Here is a 20,166-nt window from a genome sequence, read left to right as displayed (position 1 = left end):
GAGCTGCTCTCACTTGCTGCCAGGTCTGCAGTCAATATTCATGAGGCATAATAAGCAGCTGTCTCACTTGCTTCCTGGTCCCCAATCAGTGCAGTGAATATTCATGAGGCATAATGAGCGGACCCAGAAGCAACAGCAGACACAGGTAAGTATAATAATTCTTTTTTACGTGACGTGCTTCTTCTGGTATGTGTCACATGGATCATGTATGTCTCAAAACAGACAAGTCTCTATTTGGAGCACACGTATGCTCCACATGAAACGTGTCAAAACTCTGACGTGTGACCAGGCCCATTGATTTTGATGGGTCTACGTACGTCCGTGTCTCCGATGCTTGTGAAAACGGACGTCACGCATACCAAAAACATGGGTGTGTGAATGAGGCCTAACACAGATTTAGACACATTTGTGAACACAATTTTCAAGATAGAGGCCTTTTGCACATAGTCTTAGATGTTTGACTTCAGATCATAAAAATGGTAAAAAATAAATAAATCTCTGCATTACATTTATGTAAGATTTTGTAGTAAGCTGATGTATCTTAAACCCCACCCCCGCTCAAAACAGACCACACCCTCTTGTCACATGAGGTGCAAAACATGGATTTATTAGTAGTCCCTAGTTATACAGCCACGGAGATCAGTGGAAGGCCAACACTCAACAAGACCCCCGCAACAGCCGTCTACAGATGGATGCTGAGCCTCACTAGTCAGGTCAGGGGTCCATCTATAGGGGGCTGTTGTAGCTGAACAGAAGACACCACACGGAGACATTGATGTGACAGGTATTTATTCACACCATTACTATAATCATATTGGATGGGGTTATTGCCCCGACTCTCCGGGGGTCCCAGGACCTCCGATTTGCTGGTTTCAGCCGCTTTACTTCATACTGTGCCTGTCGAACAGGTACTCCCCCATGCCATTACTGGGGACCCCCAGACGCTTCAAGTTGGTGATGTGGTGTCCGATCTTCTTAATGCGCTCCACGTGTTCCTCCAGATGCTCCTCTTCCAAAAAGTCACAGAGCTGAAAGTAACGAAGACTTTATTATTGATACAGTGTATCAAAGTGTTATTTCCCCCAATAAAAAGCCATCCCATCATAGTTTACTGATCGCGGGGATCTGACCAAAAGGACCCCAATGATGCTGATATTAGGGTTCCTGAATAATTGGGGGCTCTGTCCTGCGTGGAGCAGATTTCTGTATTCCTGGCCTTTCTGTACTCATTGTCTATGGAACTGATGGAATTAGCTCAGTACTCGGCTGTCCCATTGACAAGTGGAGCATGAGCGCCTTTGCTTTTCCGGATGGGATGTAGAGGCTTTCCCTCTTGTTCTAACCCCCCTACCCATATAAGAATTGCATTTGTCCCCTATCCATAAAAAAAAAAAATCACATTTTTTTTGGAAGGGGTAGTAACCCTTTAATGTCTGATAACGACAAGTCCCATCTCTCCATTCACTTCCCACCAGCAGCCTTCTTACCAGGCAGACCCCATAACTGAAACCTTTTATTACCCTTGACCACCAGGGAAATAATTCAGAGGTGTCTTCAATGTCACCCATATACTGTGGAAGCGGGTAACAGTGACAAGTCTGCAATGGTGACCTAATTCTATAGGAAATGTGGGACCCCTACTGATCAGAACAGGGGTCCTGACTGAGACCCTATTGCAGTCTTGTAAGCACAATGTAGCATTGCATGTATACATGGTCAGATCGTTGCCTGGTGTTACTGGTGTGTTTACTTACATGGGGGTCTTTCCGGTCTGTTGCCACATTGTGCAGGTCTAGCACGGCCTGGTTAACGGATTTCTCCAAGGCCAGAGCGGTTTGCATGGCGTCCAAGGAGTTTCCCCACTCATCTCGCTCGGGTCTCTGAAGAATAAGAGACAAATTATATAGAAAAGGAGGAGATTCTCAAACATCCAATAAACATAATAAACACAATAAAATTATTATTATATGATTATTATTATTATATGATTATTATTATTATTATTATATGATTATTATTATATGATTATTATTATTATTATTATATGATTATTATTATCTGATTATTATTTGATTATTATTATTATTATTTGATTATTATTATTATTAGATTATTATTATTAGATTATTATTATTATTAGATTATTATTATTATTATTTGATTATTATTATTATTTGATTATTATTATTATTATTATTATATTCTTATTATTATTAGATTATTCTTATTATTATTAGATTATTCTTATTATTATTAGATTCTTATTAGATTATTCTTATTAGATTATTCTTATTAGATTTATTATTATTATTATTATTATTACTACATATAATATTATAATAATAAATATAATACATATAATAATAATAATAATAATAAATATAATAATAATAATAATAATAATAATACATATTATTATTATTATTAGTATTATTATATGTATTATTATATGTATTATGTATTATTATTATAATAATATTATTATGTTAATAATAATTATATTATTATAATTATTTATTTTTATTATTATGTTTATTATTATTATTGTGCCGTTTATTAATTATTATTATTAACACAATATCATAATAAACATAATAAACATAATATTTGTGGTAATGTCTTTATAACAATAGAATATTTGACAGGACGATGGACGATGCCAGGTCCGAGAAGCGTCTCACCTTGATATCCTGCAGAAGGACACGGCCGCCACGTTTGTTCTGATATTCCATCAGTTTCTCGGCGTGCTCCTTCTCCTCGTGGCTCTGTTCCTTAAAGAACTCTGCAACATGGTGGAGGGCGATGTCATCACGCTCAAAGAAGTGAGACTTTAGAAGGGACAAAAAAAAAATAAATAAAAAAAAAATTAGAATATTAGCAGTATAAAGAAAGGTAAAACAGAGCAGGAAAAATGATCACATTTAATGCATTACAGTCTCAATAAAATCAGCATGTATATTTTGGTGCTGAAACAGCAGAAAGTGCTGCAAGTACAGAGGAGATCACACCTGAAATCTGCTTTCTAAGGGTTCATCCAAAAATGGTAGTTTTTGCACGATGGATGGAAGAAAAAAAAAAAAAAAAAAAAAAAACCACACACATGCAGCTTTTTATTCCATTTTATACATATTTTTATGTCTTTTGGAAATCTAATATATAAAAGGTGTGAGTGTGAAAGGAATCCACACAGTTGCATTTATAAAAAAAAAAAAAAAAAAAAAAAAAAAAAAAAAAAACACAATTTTGCAGACACCCCATATGACTCAGTCTATGACGTTCCCTATGTTTGGGCGGGAAAATTTAACCCCGTGCTTTACAGTTACTCTACAAAAATCCTGCCTCTATTAAACTGAATAGAGGTGGGAGCTACAGGCTATTAATAGCAACTGTCAGTGGTTGCTTTAGAGACAAAAACTGTTAGTGAGGTAATTAGATGTCGGTGGGGAGACGGATAGACACACACACACACGGCAAAGGCACACGGCAAAGGCACACGGCAAAGGCACACGGCAAAGGCACACGGCAAAGGCACACACACACACGGCAAAGACACACACACACACACGGCAAAGACACACACACACACACGGCAAAGACACACACACACACACACACGCGGCAAAGACACACACACACACACACACGCGGCAAAGACACACACACGCGGCAAAGACACACACACACACACGCGGCAAAGACACACACACACACACGCGGCAAAGACACACACACACACGCGGCAAAGACACACACACACACGCGGCAAAGACACACACACACACGCGGCAAAGACACACACACACACGCGGCAAAGACACACACACACACGCGGCAAAGACACACACACACACGCGGCAAAGACACACACACACGCGGCAAAGACACACACACACGCGGCAAAGACACACACACACGCGGCAAAGACACACACACACGCGGCAAAGACACACACACACACGCGGCAAAGACACACACACACACGCGGCAAAGACACACACACACACGCGGCAAAGACACACACACACGCGGCAAAGACACACACACACGCGGCAAAGACACACACACACACGCGGCAAAGACACACACACACACGCGGCAAAGACACACACACACACGCGGCAAAGACACACACACACGCGGCAAAGACACACACACACGCGGCAAAGACACACACACACACGCGGCAAAGACACACACACACGCGGCAAAGACACACACACACGCGGCAAAGACACACACACACACACACGCGGCAAAGACACACACACACACACGCGGCAAAGACACACACACACACACGCGGCAAAGACACACACACACACACACACGGCAAAGACACACACACGGCAAAGACACACACACGGCAAAGACACACACACGGCAAAGACACACACGGCAAAGACACACACACGGCAAAGACACACACACACACACGGCAAAGACACACACACACACACACACGCGGCAAAGACACACACACGCGGCAAAGACACACACACACACACGCGGCAAAGACACACACACACACACGCGGCAAAGACACACACACACACACGCGGCAAAGACACACACACACACACACGCGGCAAAGACACACACACACACGCGGCAAAGACACACACACACACGCGGCAAAGACACACACACACGCGGCAAAGACACACACACACACGCGGCAAAGACACACACACACACGCGGCAAAGACACACACACACGCGGCAAAGACACACACACACGCGGCAAAGACACACACACACGCGGCAAAGACACACACACACGCGGCAAAGACACACACACACACGCGGCAAAGACACACACACACACGCGGCAAAGACACACACACACACGCGGCAAAGACACACACACACGCGGCAAAGACACACACACACGCGGCAAAGACACACACACACGCGGCAAAGACACACACACACACGCGGCAAAGACACACACACACACGCGGCAAAGACACACACACACACGCGGCAAAGACACACACACACGCGGCAAAGACACACACACACGCGGCAAAGACACACACACACGCGGCAAAGACACACACACACGCGGCAAAGACACACACACACACACACGCGGCAAAGACACACACACACACACGCGGCAAAGACACACACACACACACGCGGCAAAGACACACACACACACACACACGGCAAAGACACACACACGGCAAAGACACACACACGGCAAAGACACACACACGGCAAAGACACACACACGGCAAAGACACACACACGGCAAAGACACACACACACGGCAAAGACACACACACACACGGCAAAGACACACACGGCAAAGACAGACACACACACACACACACACACGGCAAAGACACACACACACGCGGCAAAGACACACACACGCGGCAAAGACACACACACACGCGGCAAAGACACACACACACGCGGCAAAGACACACACACACACGGCAAAGACACACACGGCAAACACACACACACACGGCAAAGACACACACACACACGGCAAAGACACACACGGCAAAGACACACACGGCAAAGACACACACGGCAAAGACACACACGGCAAAGACACACACGGCAAAGACACACACGGCAAAGACACACACGGCAAAGACACACACGGCAAAGACACACACGGCAAAGACACACACGGCAAAGACACACACGGCAAAGACACACACGGCAAAGACACACACACGGCAAAGACACACACACACACACGGCAAAGACACACACACACGGCAAAGACACACACGGCAAAGACACACACGGCAAAGACACACACGGCAAAGACACACACGGCAAAGACACACACGGCAAAGACACACACGGCAAAGACACACACGGCAAAGACACACACGGCAAAGACACACACGGCAAAGACACACACGGCAAAGACACACACGGCAAAGACACACACGGCAAAGACACACACACACACACGGCAAAGACACACACACACACACGGCAAAGACACACACACACACACGGCAAAGACACACACACACGGCAAAGACACACACACACACACGGCAAAGACACACACACACACACGGCAAAGACACACACACACACGGCAAAGACACACACACACACACACACGGCAAAGACACACACACGGCAAAGACAGACACGGCAAAGACAGACACGGCAAAGACAGACACGGCAAAGACAGACACGGCAAAGACAGACACGGCAAAGACAGACACACACACACACGGCAAAGACAGACACACACACACACGGCAAAGACAGACACACACACACACACACACACACGGCAAAGACAGACACACACACACACACGGCAAAGACAGACACACACACACACGGCAAAGACAGACACACAGTTATTATCCCGGGCAACACCGGGTACTACAGCTAGTGTAATATAAATATATTTCCAAAATGCATAAAAATGTGTATAAAATGGAAAAAAAAAAAAAAAGCTGCATGCGAGTATGCCCCTGCTTTTATCTCAGTCAATTAGATTTAATAACTACTCTTTAAGTTAATATTATGCATTAAAATAAGAAACTGTACTATCTTATCAGAGATAAGCACCAACTGTCATTTCCAATCTTAGTAATGGGGAAAGTGGTCACAGAAAACAGATTTTACCCAGGAATTGAGAACACACAATCAGTCCAGGAGGAGAAAGAAGCAGATTTCTCTGATAATATATTACAAAGATTTATATTTTCAGGTGCATTAATGATTTATGGGGGGTGGGGGGGGGGGTTAGAGCATCAGATTCCCAGGTAGAAAGTACCAAGGTGATTTGAAAAATGAACTTTTTGTTTATATAATAAAAGTAAACAAACCCCACACCACAACCTGTGACATTTCCTGGATCACCCATTTTAGAAAATAGATGTATTCCTCACATCATATACCAATTCTGCAGCATAGTTTCCTACAACTTTGTGTTGGTTCCTCTGTTATTCTTCCTGGAAATGTAAGAATAAATTGACAACTGGAAGTTACTAGTTAAGGGTGTGTCCCTGTGCACTCAGACATTATTCCGTCAGGGTGGAGGGTGGTTTAGAGACTACACCCTGTGAACGGCAATGGTAACACCCAGCGGTCATCTTATTCATTAATATCCAGGAGGAATAAATGAGGAATAGCCAGGAGGAATAATAGAGGAACGGCCAGTTATGGAGTAAACCGGCACAAGAATGTTTTAGTTAAAGAAATCAGTCATATTAGGAGGTAGTGACAGGTTCTCCTTAAAACATAGGGGGCAATAGTATAGCAGTTATTCCCTTGTGCGTAGGGGAAGGGGGGGGGGGGCAGTATTATAGCAGTTATACCCTTGTACGTGGGGGGGGCAGTATTATAGTAGTTATACCCTTGTACATAGGGGCAGTAGTATAGTAGAACCTGTCATGTATATTAGAAAAAAAAAAAAAAAAAAGTCTCATTGCATCTCCAAATAGTCCTTAACATGCCGGCAGCTGATGGGTGTTTCGCCAGGAAACTCTGAAGCAGTTTCGCCAATATATAAGTTTCCCTGCGAAACACCTTGTATGCCGGCGTCTTAAGGACTTTTTGGAGAGAAAATTACACTTTCTGCACTGAAAAGGTTAAAATGGAAGCACAGAAATTGATGGGGGAAATGTTTCGCCCTCATGTAGGCTTCCTCTGGGACTTACCATGGACAGGTAGGTGTAAGACGAGTACATTTTGAGGTTGACCACGCGGTTCACCGCCGCCTCGCTGTCATGGCTGTAGTTGTGGCGCACTTGGGACAGCATCTTCTCGGTTATTGGATCTTGGTCACGAAGAACATGGCAGGAGGACTCTTTTCGGCGGTTGGTGTCGGGACGGGCTCCGTTCAATCACTGTTGAAGCAAGAACTCTTCCTGACTGGGAGTTTCCAGCCTTTACGAGGGTTTTTATAGTGTGGCGAGGCTCGTAATCCGGAGTCACACCTCACACCCCAACCTTCAGCCTGATTTCTGCTGAATCATATGGACATCTGAGCCCAGAACCTGCTAATGTTACAAATGATCTCGTTATGGAGCATAGTGCAGAGTCATGCACCTCCCCGGATAATTGGCTGTCACGTTATAGTATGGATCATCTTCTACCCCTGCGTATTCTCTTTCCATTAATTATTTCCAGCCCCTGTGGACCAATGTCTCAGTTACATCTCCAATATCTGGACTGTATAGGAATATTTCCTGCTGCAGTACTGATTCCAGCCAGCTGGGGGCACCATCAGTGTTCTTTTTCAACACAAGAAGCCCACATCCTTAGGCTACTTTCACACATCAGTTTTCTGTATTCAGGCACAGTCCTTTTTTTTCCTGATCCAACGGATCCTGAAAAAAAAGTGAAAACCGTATCCACCGGATCCGGTTTTTTAACGGATCCGTTATGCCGGATCCGTTAAAAAACGGATCCGGTGGATACGGTTTGCATCCGTTTTTGCATCCTTTTCGTCCGGTTTTTGGCTGGATCCGTTTTGTTAATTACATTGGTGCATGCGCAGTTAACAAAAACGGATCCGGCGGCCGCATCCGTTTTTTACCGCATTACGCCGGATCCGGCGTCCATAGGCTTCTATTGTAAAACACGCCGTATCGCGCCGGATCCGGCGCGATGCGTTTTTTTTTGCCGGACAAAAAAACGTTGCAAGCTACGTTGCCTCCGGCCGCCGCATTTATTTATTTTGCCGCATCCGGAAAAAAACGGATGCACCGCAAAGCCATCCGGTACAATCCGGTAACAATGCAAGTCTATGGGGAAAAAACGGATGCGGTACTGGATCCGTTTTACCCGTTTTTTTCCGGATTGAACCTGATGGCAAAAAACTGATGTGTGAAAGTAGCCTTATTCTTCTTTAATTTGTGATGATTTTTTTAATTTTATCTGTTCGCCCGTTTTCTTTATTTTTTTGTAATTTTTTGCACTAAAAAAGTTAAAGTCAGAAAAAACCATTAAAACCATAATATTATTGTTTGCGTGAGATTCGTGAACGACTTGCGCAATTTTGAAGATTCCTCTATTGTCCACCCCCCTCTATGCATCCCTCCCCCCCCCCATGAATTTTTTGGGAAAAATTTAGGAGAATTTTAGTAGGACATGTAACTTTTTTTGCACTAACAATGTAAAAAGTTCCAAAAAACATTAAAGATAATAAGAGCATTTTTTTTGTATTAGATTCATGCGCAATTTTGAGGATTCGTCTGCCCTCCACCCGCCCCCCCCTGAATTTTTGGGAAAAAATTTAGCAACACTTTAATAGAACACTTGAATTTTTTATTTTGCACTAAATAGTTAAAAAGTTAGAAAAAGCATTAAAGACAATAAGAGCATTTTTTGTGTAAGATTCATGAACTCAATTTTGAAGATTTTGGTGCAAAATAACCTCTATGAATATCGCAACATAAAAATAGAAAAGCTAAACATTAATCGGGCCCACAATGTCAGTGCAATCACCCTAGCTTTAAAGGGCTGCAGTTTCAATAAAAAAACAAACTGTGCTTTACACCCCCTTCCCAGGTTCAGTGATGAGTCTCTGTTACACCCCCTACCCAGGTCCATTGATGAGTCTCTGTTACACCCCCTCCCCAGGTTCATTGATGAGTCTCTGTTACAACCCCTCCCCAGGTCCAACGATGAGCTGTTACACCCCCTCCCAAGGTCCAGCAATGAGTCTCTGTTACACCCCCTCCCCAGGTTTAGCAATGAGTCTTTGTTACACCCCCTCCCCAGGTCCATTGATGAGTCTCTGTTACACCAACTCCCCAGGTCCATTGATGAGTCTGTTACAACCCCTCCCCAGGTCCATTGATGAGTCACTGTTACACCCTTTCCCCAGGTCCAGCGATGAGTCTCTGTTACACCCCCTCCCAAGGTCAAGCGATGAATCTCTGTTAAACCCCCTCCCCAGGTCCAGCAATGAGTCTCTGTTACACTCCCTCCCCAGGTCAAGCGATGAATCTCTGTTACACCCCCTCCCCAGGTCAAGCGATGAATCTCTGTTACACCCCCCTCCCCAGGTCCAGCGATGAGTCTGTTACACGCCCTCCCCAGGTCAAGCGATGAATCTTTGTTACACCCCCTCCCCAGGTCCAGCGATGAGTCTCTGTTACACCCCCTCCCCAGGTCAAGCGATGAATCACTGTTACACCCCCTCCCCAGGTCCAGCAATGAGTCTGTTACACCCCCTCCCCAGGTCCAGCAATGAGTCTCTGTTACACCCCCTCCCCAGGTCAAGCGATGAATCTCTGTTACACCCCCTCCCCAGGTCCAGCGATGAGTCTCTGTTAAACCCCCTCCCCAGGTCCATTGATGAGTCACTGTTACACCCTTTCCCCAGGTCCAGCGATGAGTCTCTGTTACACCCCCTCCCAAGGTCAAGCGATGAATCACTGTTACACCCCCTCCCCAGGTCAAGCGATGAATCTCTGTTACACCCCCTCCCCAGGTCCAGCAATGAGTCTCTGTTACACCCCCTCCCCAGGTCCAGCAATGAGTCTCTGTTACACCCCCTCCCCAGGTCAAGCGATGAATCTCTGTTACACCCCCTCCCCAGGTCAAGCGATGAATCTCTGTTACACCCCCTCCCCAGGTCAAGCGATGAATCTCTGTTACACCCCCTCCCCAGGTCCAGCGATGAGTCTGTTACAACCCCTCCCCAGGTCCATTGATGAGTCTCTGTTACACCAACTCCCCAGGTCCATTGATGAGTCTGTTACAACCCCTCCCCAGGTCCATTGATGAGTCACTGTTACACCCTTTCCCCAGGTCCAGCGATGAGTCTCTGTTACACCCCCTCCCAAGGTCAAGCGATGAATCTCTGTTAAACCCCCTCCCCAGGTCCAGCAATGAGTCTCTGTTACACTCCCTCCCCAGGTCAAGCGATGAATCTCTGTTACACCCCCTCCCCAGGTCAAGCGATGAATCTCTGTTACACCCCCCTCCCCAGGTCCAGCGATGAGTCTGTTACACGCCCTCCCCAGGTCAAGCGATGAATCTTTGTTACACCCCCTCCCCAGGTCCAGCGATGAGTCTCTGTTACACCCCCTCCCCAGGTCAAGCGATGAATCACTGTTACACCCCCTCCCCAGGTCCAGCAATGAGTCTGTTACACCCCCTCCCCAGGTCCAGCAATGAGTCTCTGTTACACCCCCTCCCCAGGTCAAGCGATGAATCTCTGTTACACCCCCTCCCCAGGTCCAGCGATGAGTCTCTGTTAAACCCCCTCCCCAGGTCCATTGATGAGTCACTGTTACACCCTTTCCCCAGGTCCAGCGATGAGTCTCTGTTACACCCCCTCCCAAGGTCAAGCGATGAATCACTGTTACACCCCCTCCCCAGGTCAAGCGATGAATCTCTGTTACACCCCCTCCCCAGGTCCAGCAATGAGTCTCTGTTACACCCCCTCCCCAGGTCCAGCAATGAGTCTCTGTTACACCCCCTCCCCAGGTCAAGCGATGAATCTCTGTTACACCCCCTCCCCAGGTCAAGCGATGAATCTCTGTTACACCCCCTCCCCAGGTCAAGCGATGAATCTCTGTTACACCCCCTCCCCAGGTCCAGCGATGAGTCTGTTACAACCCCTCCCCAGGTCCATTGATGAGTCACTGTTACACCCTTTCCCCAGGTCCAGCGATGAGTCTCTGTTACACCCCCCTCCCAAGGTCAAGCGATGAATTTCTGTTACACCCCCTCCCCAGGTCAAGCGATGAATCTCTGTTACACCCCCTCCCCAGGTCCATTGATGAGATTCTGTTACACCAACTCCCCAGGTCCATTAATGAGTCTGTTACAACCACTCCCCAGGTCCATTGATGAGTCACTGTTACACCTTTTCCCTAGGTCCATTGATGAGTCTCGTTACACCACCTCCCCAAATCCACAAATGATTCTCTGTTACATCCCCTCCCCAGGTCCAAAGATGAGGCTCTGTTACACCTCTCTCCAGGTCCAGCAATGAGTCTCGTTACACCCCCTCCCCAAGTCCACAGATGAGTCTCTGTTACACCCCCTCCCCAGGTCCAAAGATGAGGCTCTGTTACATCCCTCCCCAGGACGGGGACCATGGCTGGAGATAAGACCACTCACCAGACGTCTTTACCCAGCGCCACTGCAGGTGATTGACAGGTATTTGGCTATGGAAGACACCTGTCAATCACTTGGGATCTCCAGATACATATACCTGTCAGGCTGCACCCACCTTGAATTGACTGACAAGTCCCCTTTAAATGTCACATATTGAAGAGTTTGGCAACTGGAAAAGCATCACTTGCTGTCAGTGAATGGAAATGACAGAAGGGGCTGACCTGTGACTTGTTCTCGCCTTTCTCTCCGCTCTGTGGCTGCTGACTCTTATTTTCTAAATGTCACTTGTCGGCACAATTCCTTATCTTGTTTGGCAGAGTCTTGCCGTATTCTGCGCCGTCAGCAGGTTTTGGCTGTAAATTGGTGGGTGGTGCACGGGTTACTGTGGCCACGGCTCTTATATTACAGCAGTAAATGGTTTTTGAAGAGAACATTGTGGGTCTAAGCTCAACCGGATAAAATGGTTTAGGCAAAATGCACAAAGGTGAGACGTCTACAGCCCCCAAAGGGCATCTTATGATGACCCCAAACATGGGAACGGATCCACCCAAAATCAACATCTACAGCCCCCCATGGGCATCCTGTGATGACTACAGACAACATGGGAATGGATCCACTCAAAATAGTTTGCAGCCCTCATGGGCAACCTGTGAAGACCGCACACCTAAAATCGACCCTGCAGCCCCCCATTGGCATCGGATGATGACTCCATACAAGATGGGAACGGATCCACCCATAATTGACGTCTACAGCCCCCCATGGGCATTCTGTGATGACCCCACACAACATGGGAATGGATCCACCCAAAATTCACGTCAGCAGCCCCCTATGGGCATTCTGTGATGACCCCACACAACATGGGAACAGATCCATCTAAAATCGACCCTGCAGCCCCCATTGGCATCCTGTGATGACCCCACACAAGGTAGAACAGATCCACCCAAAATTGACATCTACAGCCCCCGTGGGCATCCTGTGGTGACCCCACAAAAAATGGGTATGGATCCACCTAAAATCAACGTCTGCAGCCCCCCCCATAGCCATCCTGTGATGACCCCACTAAATAAACCTTCACAACATGATAACGGATCCACCCAAAATCGACATCTGCAGCCCCCCATGTTCACACAGGACGACGTGCTGCCGAGAACAATGAGTTTTAGTATAATAATGTTATTGGCCTGTCTAAAGGAGCCAATATGCTGTAAACAATCTCATCATTGTCAGCAGCACATCAGCCGGTGTAAACAGGTGTGCAGCCAATAACATGATACTGGATCTGTTGAGAATGATCACATTAACAATCGTTCTGTGCCCTTCAGTACTTTTCGGACTATATAAACAGACCAGTAAACCATCGCCAATCAACTTGTATACAGCTAAAGGCAATTTGTCAGCAGGTTTTTGATTCCTCTTCTGAGAACGCCATGATGTAGGCAAAGAGATTCTGAATCCAACAATGTATCACTTAGATTACTGGCTGCAGCCGTTCTGACACAGTCAAAATTTTTAGATTTAGCCATGTAGCAGAGCTGAGAGAGCTATCCCTGCCTACATAGATTTAGCCATGTAGCAGAGCTGAGAGAGCTATCCCTGCCTACATAGATTTAGCCATGTAGCAGAGCTGAGAGAGCTATCCCTGCCTACATAGATTTAGCCATGTAGCAGAGCTGAGAGAGCTATCCCTGCCTACATAGATTTAGCCATGTAGCAGAGCTGAGAGAGCTATCCCTGCCTACATAGATTTAGCCATGTAGCAGAGCTGAGAGAGCTATCCCTGCCTACATAGATTTAGCCATGTAGCAGAGCTGAGAGAGCTATCCCTGCCTACATAGATTTAGCCATGTAGCAGAGCTGAGAGACCTATCCCTGCCTACACCAGGGTCTCTATAGAGATTGTACATTGAAAGTGAGGTGTCAATCACAGGAAGGGGTGTGCCAGACTGCCCTGCGCTTGACAGCAATGATAAGGGTCCTGCTGCTTAAACAAACATAGCAAATACACAGATCGGACTATGACAATACTGGCATCCCTGAATTCTCTGTGTTAACCCTTGCAGCATGCTGTCTTCAGATTACATAGCAAAAACCCGATGACACATTCCATTTAACCAGTGCTCGTTAACGGGCCGACAACTGCCCATCTAAAGGCACCTTTAGCGAGCCTAATGTTTAAGGGGGCCTTCAAAGGAGTTTAACATTATGGCATATCCCATAATAGAACCAATATTTGAATTTATTGACTCAAACCATGGCAAAAAAGAGGCTGCTATTCTGTATCCCAGTTCTTCCCTGCACAGTGGCACTTGTGGCCACTCACTGTTCAAAAACTGTAGCACAACTTTAGTCTCTGGATCTGTTGGGGGGTCTGGTAGTTAGACCCCCCCCATCCCATTCAGAAAGTGATGGCTTCAGAAAAATACAAAGGTAATAAGCACATAAGCCTCCTATGATGATATTGTGTTTGAGGTCCAGTAATATAACTGTAGGCAATGCCATGGGCTCATTTACAACAGAACCCCCCCTGGCACATAAGGTCATGGACACTGGTCCTGAGAGCGGCTGGGTACAGATCCATGTTAATTAACATCTGCTACCATCAATGCCAGTATATTACAATGACAAAGCATTTATAAATTGTCACCCAGGCAGAATTATAACATTAAATGACCACAGGTAAGAGGAATCAAGTACCTGCACTGTACTGAGGAATTCTGCATAAGTAGAGACTGTTGTTTACCGTTGCTATGGAAATAGAATGTTGCAGAATTTTGAATGTAAGGCTAGTTTCACACTTGCGTTGGATGGCATCCGTTGCATTGCGTTGTGTGACGGATGCAGCGGATGCTACGGATCGTACAAATCAACGGAAAGCTTTTTTTTTTTTTTTTCTTCTTTATAGTTTTATCGGCAGCAGACTATTGTGAACGATCAGCTGAGCACTCTCACATGCCGGTGGCCGGGCGCTCAGCTGAGAGCTCTCACATGCCGGTGGCCGGGCACTCAGCTGAGCACTCTCACAGTCGGCGGCCGGGCGCTCAGCTGAGCACTCTCACATGCTGGAGGCCGGGCGCTCAGCTGAGAGCTCTCACATGCCGGTGGCCGGGCACTCAGCTGATCGCTCTCACATGCCGGCGGCCGGGCGCTCAGCTGATCGCTCTCACATGCCGGCGGCCGGGCGCTCAGCTGAGCACTCTCACATGCTGGAGGCCGGGCGCTCAGCTGAGAGCTCTCACATGCCGGTGGCCGGGCGCTCAGCTGAGAGCTCTCACATGCCGGCGGCCGGGCGCTCAGCTGAGCACTCTCACATGCTGGAGGCCGGGCGCTCAGCTGAGAGCTCTCACATGCCGGTGGCCGGGCACTCAGCTGAGAGCTCTCACATGCCGGTGGCCGGGCACTCAGCTGATCGCTCTCACATGCCGGCGGCCGGGCGCTCAGCTGATCGCTCTCACATGCCGGCGGCTGGGCGCTCAGCTGAGCACTCTCACATGCTGGAGGCCGGGCGCTCAGCTGAGAGCTCTCACATGCCGGTGGCCGGGCGCTCAGCTGAGAGCTCTCACATGCCGGTGGCCGGGCGCTCAGCTGAGCACTCTCACATGCTGGCGGCCGGGCGCTCAGCTGAGCGCTCTCACATGCCGGCGGCCGGGCGCTCAGCTGAGAGCTCTCACATGCCGGTGGCCGGGCGCTCAGCTGAGCACTCTCACATGCTGGCGGCCGGGCGCTCAGCTGAGCGCTCTCACATGCCGGCGGCCGGGCGCTCAGCTGAGAGCTCTCACATGCCAGCGGCCGGGTGCTCAGCTGAGCACTCTTACATGCCGGCAGCCGGGCGCTCAGCTGAGCACTCCCACAGTCGGCGGCCGGGCGCTCAGCTGAACGTTCGGCCACCGAGAAACTAAAGTTTCTGTGATTAAAAAAAAAAGCGCATGCGCAGTGAAAAATAAAGGTTTCCGTCGCTCAAAAAAACGTTACATGCTGCATTCCTTCCACCCGACGCAGCGTCAAAATAACAACGCTGCGTCGTCCAGCGGATGCGACACTGACACTTGCGTTACAGTGCGTGGTCCATACGAGTCTATGGAGAATAAAGCAGTGCGTTAACGGACTGCGCTATTCTCCATAGTGACGGACTGCGCTGAACGCAAGTGTGAAAGTAGCCTAACAGTGCTGTGCATGGTTACAATGTATCCACACTGGCAGTGAATAATGCATTTTCTCTACTTCTCAGTGATATTTTCGGTAGAAGCCTGCTAAAATGTTGCCATACAATTCAAAATATGGGAAAAAATAAAACTTTTTTTCACAAAGGTGTTTATAAATAAATAAATCTTTATTTTTATATAGCGCTATTAATTCCACAGCGCTTTACATACATTGGCAGCACTGTCCCCATTGGGGCTCACAATCTAGAGTCCCTATCTGTATGTCTTTGGAGTGTGCGAGAAAACCGGAGGAAACCCACGCAAGGACGGGGAGAGCATACAAACTCCTTGCAGATGCTGTCCTTGGTGGGATTCGAACCCAGGACCCCAGTGCTGCAAGACTGCAGTGCTAACCACTGAGCCACCATACAGTGCTAACCACTGAGCCACCGTGCCAACCCCGATCTGGTCATCTAGGAAATGTCCCAGGTTGTAATGGCTGGACCATGAGGCATACAATGTCTTGCGCTGGCTGGTGTTGGAAACTGTCCAGTCCCCTGTAGACAGAGGGGTCTGGCGTGGGCCTTCTTCAGATGTCTTCTTCAGACACTTTATAGTCTTCAGGCATTTTCATATGTCTTTTTCTTCTTGGACCGACTGGAAAAAAAATTAGAGACAGGGCGTTTTTGATGGGATTTACAGATTAATTTTGCCCTTCATAGTGAATGGGTCAGTGACAAAAAATTTTTTTAATAGGGCTCGAATGCCATCCATGTGTCAGTCAAGTGCTCGCTACTTTTTATTACTTAAAGGGGTTTAATTTTAATCAATAGATATTGGAATAATAATAATTTCCACAATTGGACCTGTTTAAAAAAAAACTTGATTCCCGGAACATTCAGCTTTAGTCATAAATCAGCTGCGAGGAGCTCTGAAAAAACAGCTAAAAGATTTGCAAGCTCTTTTGTTCTACCATCGGAACGCGCTCACTGATGGACCCTCAGTTCACTCATTTTGCAGCCAGTGCAGTACAGAGGTTATAGACGGGAAATGTTGCAACATTGTGAATTTTAGTCCAAAATATATGCAGTTAAAGGGGTTTTTCCCCATTAAAAAATTTTTATTTTAATCATAGGATCTTGGAATAATATTAATTTCCACAATTAGATGTGATTAAAAAAAATGTTCCTGTGCTGAGAGAATCTTGTAAATGTGTCCCTGCTGTGTACTGTGTAATGGCTGTGTCTGACTGTACAGGGACATGGTCTGATCATACCACATCTCCTGGGAAGGGGAGGAAGTAAAAAAGTATACACACATTACAGCATGGGATCGCAAATCATTCTCTCTTTGAGGTAAAACATTTTAAAAACAGGAAGGAAAATGTTTTATCTCACAAAAAGAATCAAATCCCGTGCTATAAAGGTGTAGGATGAGCCCACAATTAGTGTTGAGCGGACCCGGATCTGAAAAATCTGGATGTGCACGGTTCGAGGTTCCGATCCGAGTCCGACCAGTACCCGGGATCCGGGGTGCACGATCCGGATCGGTTTTTTTTTCCGTTCCCCATTGATTTATATGGCCGCGGATTTCGGATCGGATCCGGACTTCCGCGGCAACCCGATCCGGATCCGCCGGACCCGGATTATGACCGATCCGCTCAACTATACCCACAATATGTTATTTAGCCCACAATACAATTCTGTATGGAGGGCTATGTGGGGACCATTATTCTGTATGGAGGGCAATTTGGGGCCCATTATTCTGTATGGAGGGCTATGTGGGGCCCATTATTCTGTATGGAGGACTATGTGGGGCCCATTATTCTGTATGGAGGGCTATGTGGGGCCCATTATTCTGTATGGAGGACTATGTGGGGCCCATTATTCAGTATGGAGGGCAATTTGGGGCCCATTATTCTGTATGGAGGGCTATGTGGGGTTCATTATTCTGTATGGAGGGCTATGTGGGGCCCATTATTCTGTATGGAGGGCTATGTGGAGCCCATTATTCTGTATGGAGGGGTATGTGGGGCCCATTATTCTGTATGGAGGGCTATGTGGGGTACATTATTCTGTATGGAGGGCTATGTGGGGTTCATTATTATGTATGGAGGGCTATGTGGGGTTCATTATTCTGTATGGAGGGCAATGTGGGGTCCATTATTCTGTATGGAGGGCTATGTGAGGCCCATTATTCTGTATGGAGGGTTATGTGGGGCCCATTATTCTGTATGGAGGACTATGTGGGGCCCATTATTCTGTATGGAGGGCTATGTGGGCCCATTATTCAGTATGGAGGGCTATGTGGGGTCCATTATTCTGTATGGAGGGCTATGTGGGGCCCATTATTCTGTATGGAGGGTTATGTGGGGCCCATTATTCTGTATGGAGGACTATGTGGGGCCCATTATTCTGTATGGAGGGCTATGTGGGCCCATTATTCAGTATGGAGGGCTATGTGGGGTACATTATTCTGTATGGAGGGCTATGTGGGGTTCATTATTCTGTATGGAGGGCTATGTGGGGCCCATTATTCTGTATGGAGGACTATGTGGGGCCCATTATTCTGTATGAAGGGCTATGTGAGGCCCATTATTCTGTAAGGAGGGCTATGTGGGGTCCATTATTCTGTATGGAGGGCTATGTGGGGCCCATTATTCTGTATGGAGGGTTATGTGGGGCCCATTATTCTGTATGGAGGACTATGTGGGGCCCATTATTCTGTATGGAGGGCTATGTGGGGCCCATTATTCTGTATGGAAGTCTATGTGGGCCCATTATTCAGTATGGAGGGCTATGTGGGGTCCATTATTCTGTATGGAGGGCTATGTGGGGCCCATTATTCTGTATGGAGGGTTATGTGGGGCCCATTATTCTGTATGGAGGACTATGTGGGGCCCATTATTCTGTATGGAGGGCTATGTGGGGTACATTATTCTGTATGGAGGGCTATGTGGGGTTCATTATTCTGTATGGAGGGCTATGTGGGGCCCATTATTCTGTATGGAGGGCTATGTGGGGCCCATTATTCTGTATGGAGAGCTATGTGAGGCCCATTATTCTGTATGGAGGGCTATGTGGGGTTCATTATTCTGTATGGAGGGCTATGTGGGGTCCATTATTCTGTATGGAGGGTTATGTGGGGCCCATCATTCTGTATGGAGGGCTATGTGGGGCCCATTATTCTGTATGGAGGGCTATGTGGGGCCCATTATTCTGTATGGAGGGCTATGTGGGGCCCATTATTCTGTATGGAGGGCTATGTGGGGTTCATTATTCTGTATGGAGGGCTATGTGGGGACCATTATTCTGTATGGAGGGCTATGTGGGGCCCATTATTCTGTATGGAGGGCTATGTAGGGCACATTATTCTGTATGGAGGACTATGTGGGGCTCATTATTCTGTATGGAGGGCTATGTGGGGCCCATTATTCTGTATGGAGGACTATGTGGGGCCCATTATTCTGTATGAAGGGCTATGTGGGGCCCATTATTCTGTATGGAGGACTATGTGGGCCCATTATTCTGTATGGAGGACTATGTGGGCCCATTATTCTGTATGGAGGACTATGTGGGGCCCATTATTCTGTATGAAGGGCTATGTGGGGCCCATTATTCTGTATGGAGGGCTATGTGGGCCCATTATTCTGTGTGGAGAGCTATGTGGGGCCCATTATTCTGTATGGAGGGCTATGTGGGGCCCATTATTCTGTATGGAGGACTATGTGGGGCACATTATTCTGTATGGAGAGCTATGTGGGCACATTATTCTGTATGGAGGGCTATGTGGGGCCCATTATTCTGTATAGAGGACTATGTGGGGCCCATTATTCTGTATGGAGGGCTATGTGGGACCCATTATTCTGTATGGAGGGCTATGTGGGGCACATTATTCTGTATGGAGGGCTATGTAGGGCACATTATTCTGTATGGAGGACTATGTGGGC

General features: G+C 47.1%; 1 protein-coding gene across 1 annotated transcript; it reads right to left on the bottom strand.

Moving 5' to 3' along the window:
- Window positions 1-772: 772 nt before the first annotated feature.
- On the bottom strand, window positions 773-8,143 carry LOC142257122 (ferritin, middle subunit-like). The gene is made up of 4 exons (XM_075329214.1): window positions 7,659-8,143; window positions 2,682-2,828; window positions 1,755-1,880; window positions 773-1,028 (listed from the first exon to the last, which is right to left on the bottom strand). The coding sequence occupies exons 1-4, from the start codon at window positions 7,758-7,760 to the stop codon at window positions 882-884; spliced, it is 522 nt and encodes a 173-aa protein (XP_075185329.1). The 5' UTR covers window positions 7,761-8,143; the 3' UTR covers window positions 773-881.
- Between the last annotated feature and the right edge of the window lie 12,023 nt (window positions 8,144-20,166).

This window comes from Anomaloglossus baeobatrachus, chromosome 11, assembly GCF_048569485.1.
Source record: "Anomaloglossus baeobatrachus isolate aAnoBae1 chromosome 11, aAnoBae1.hap1, whole genome shotgun sequence".
NCBI lineage: Eukaryota > Metazoa > Chordata > Amphibia > Anura > Aromobatidae > Anomaloglossus > Anomaloglossus baeobatrachus.
This window is presented reverse-complemented; position numbering and strand designations above follow the sequence as displayed.

Excerpts from the sequence above, each read along its gene's own strand:
- LOC142257122 (XM_075329214.1), bottom strand. The coding sequence starts at position 7,760 with ATGCTGTCCCAAGTGCGCCACAACTACAGCCATGACAGCGAGGCGGCG. Across the intron at positions 2,829-7,658 it reads CTTACACCTACCTGTCCATG|TCTCACTTCTTTGAGCGTGA; the intron begins GTAAGTCCCAGA and ends TCCCTTCTAAAG. Across the intron at positions 1,881-2,681 it reads TCCTTCTGCAGGATATCAAG|AGACCCGAGCGAGATGAGTG; the intron begins GTGAGACGCTTC and ends CTTATTCTTCAG.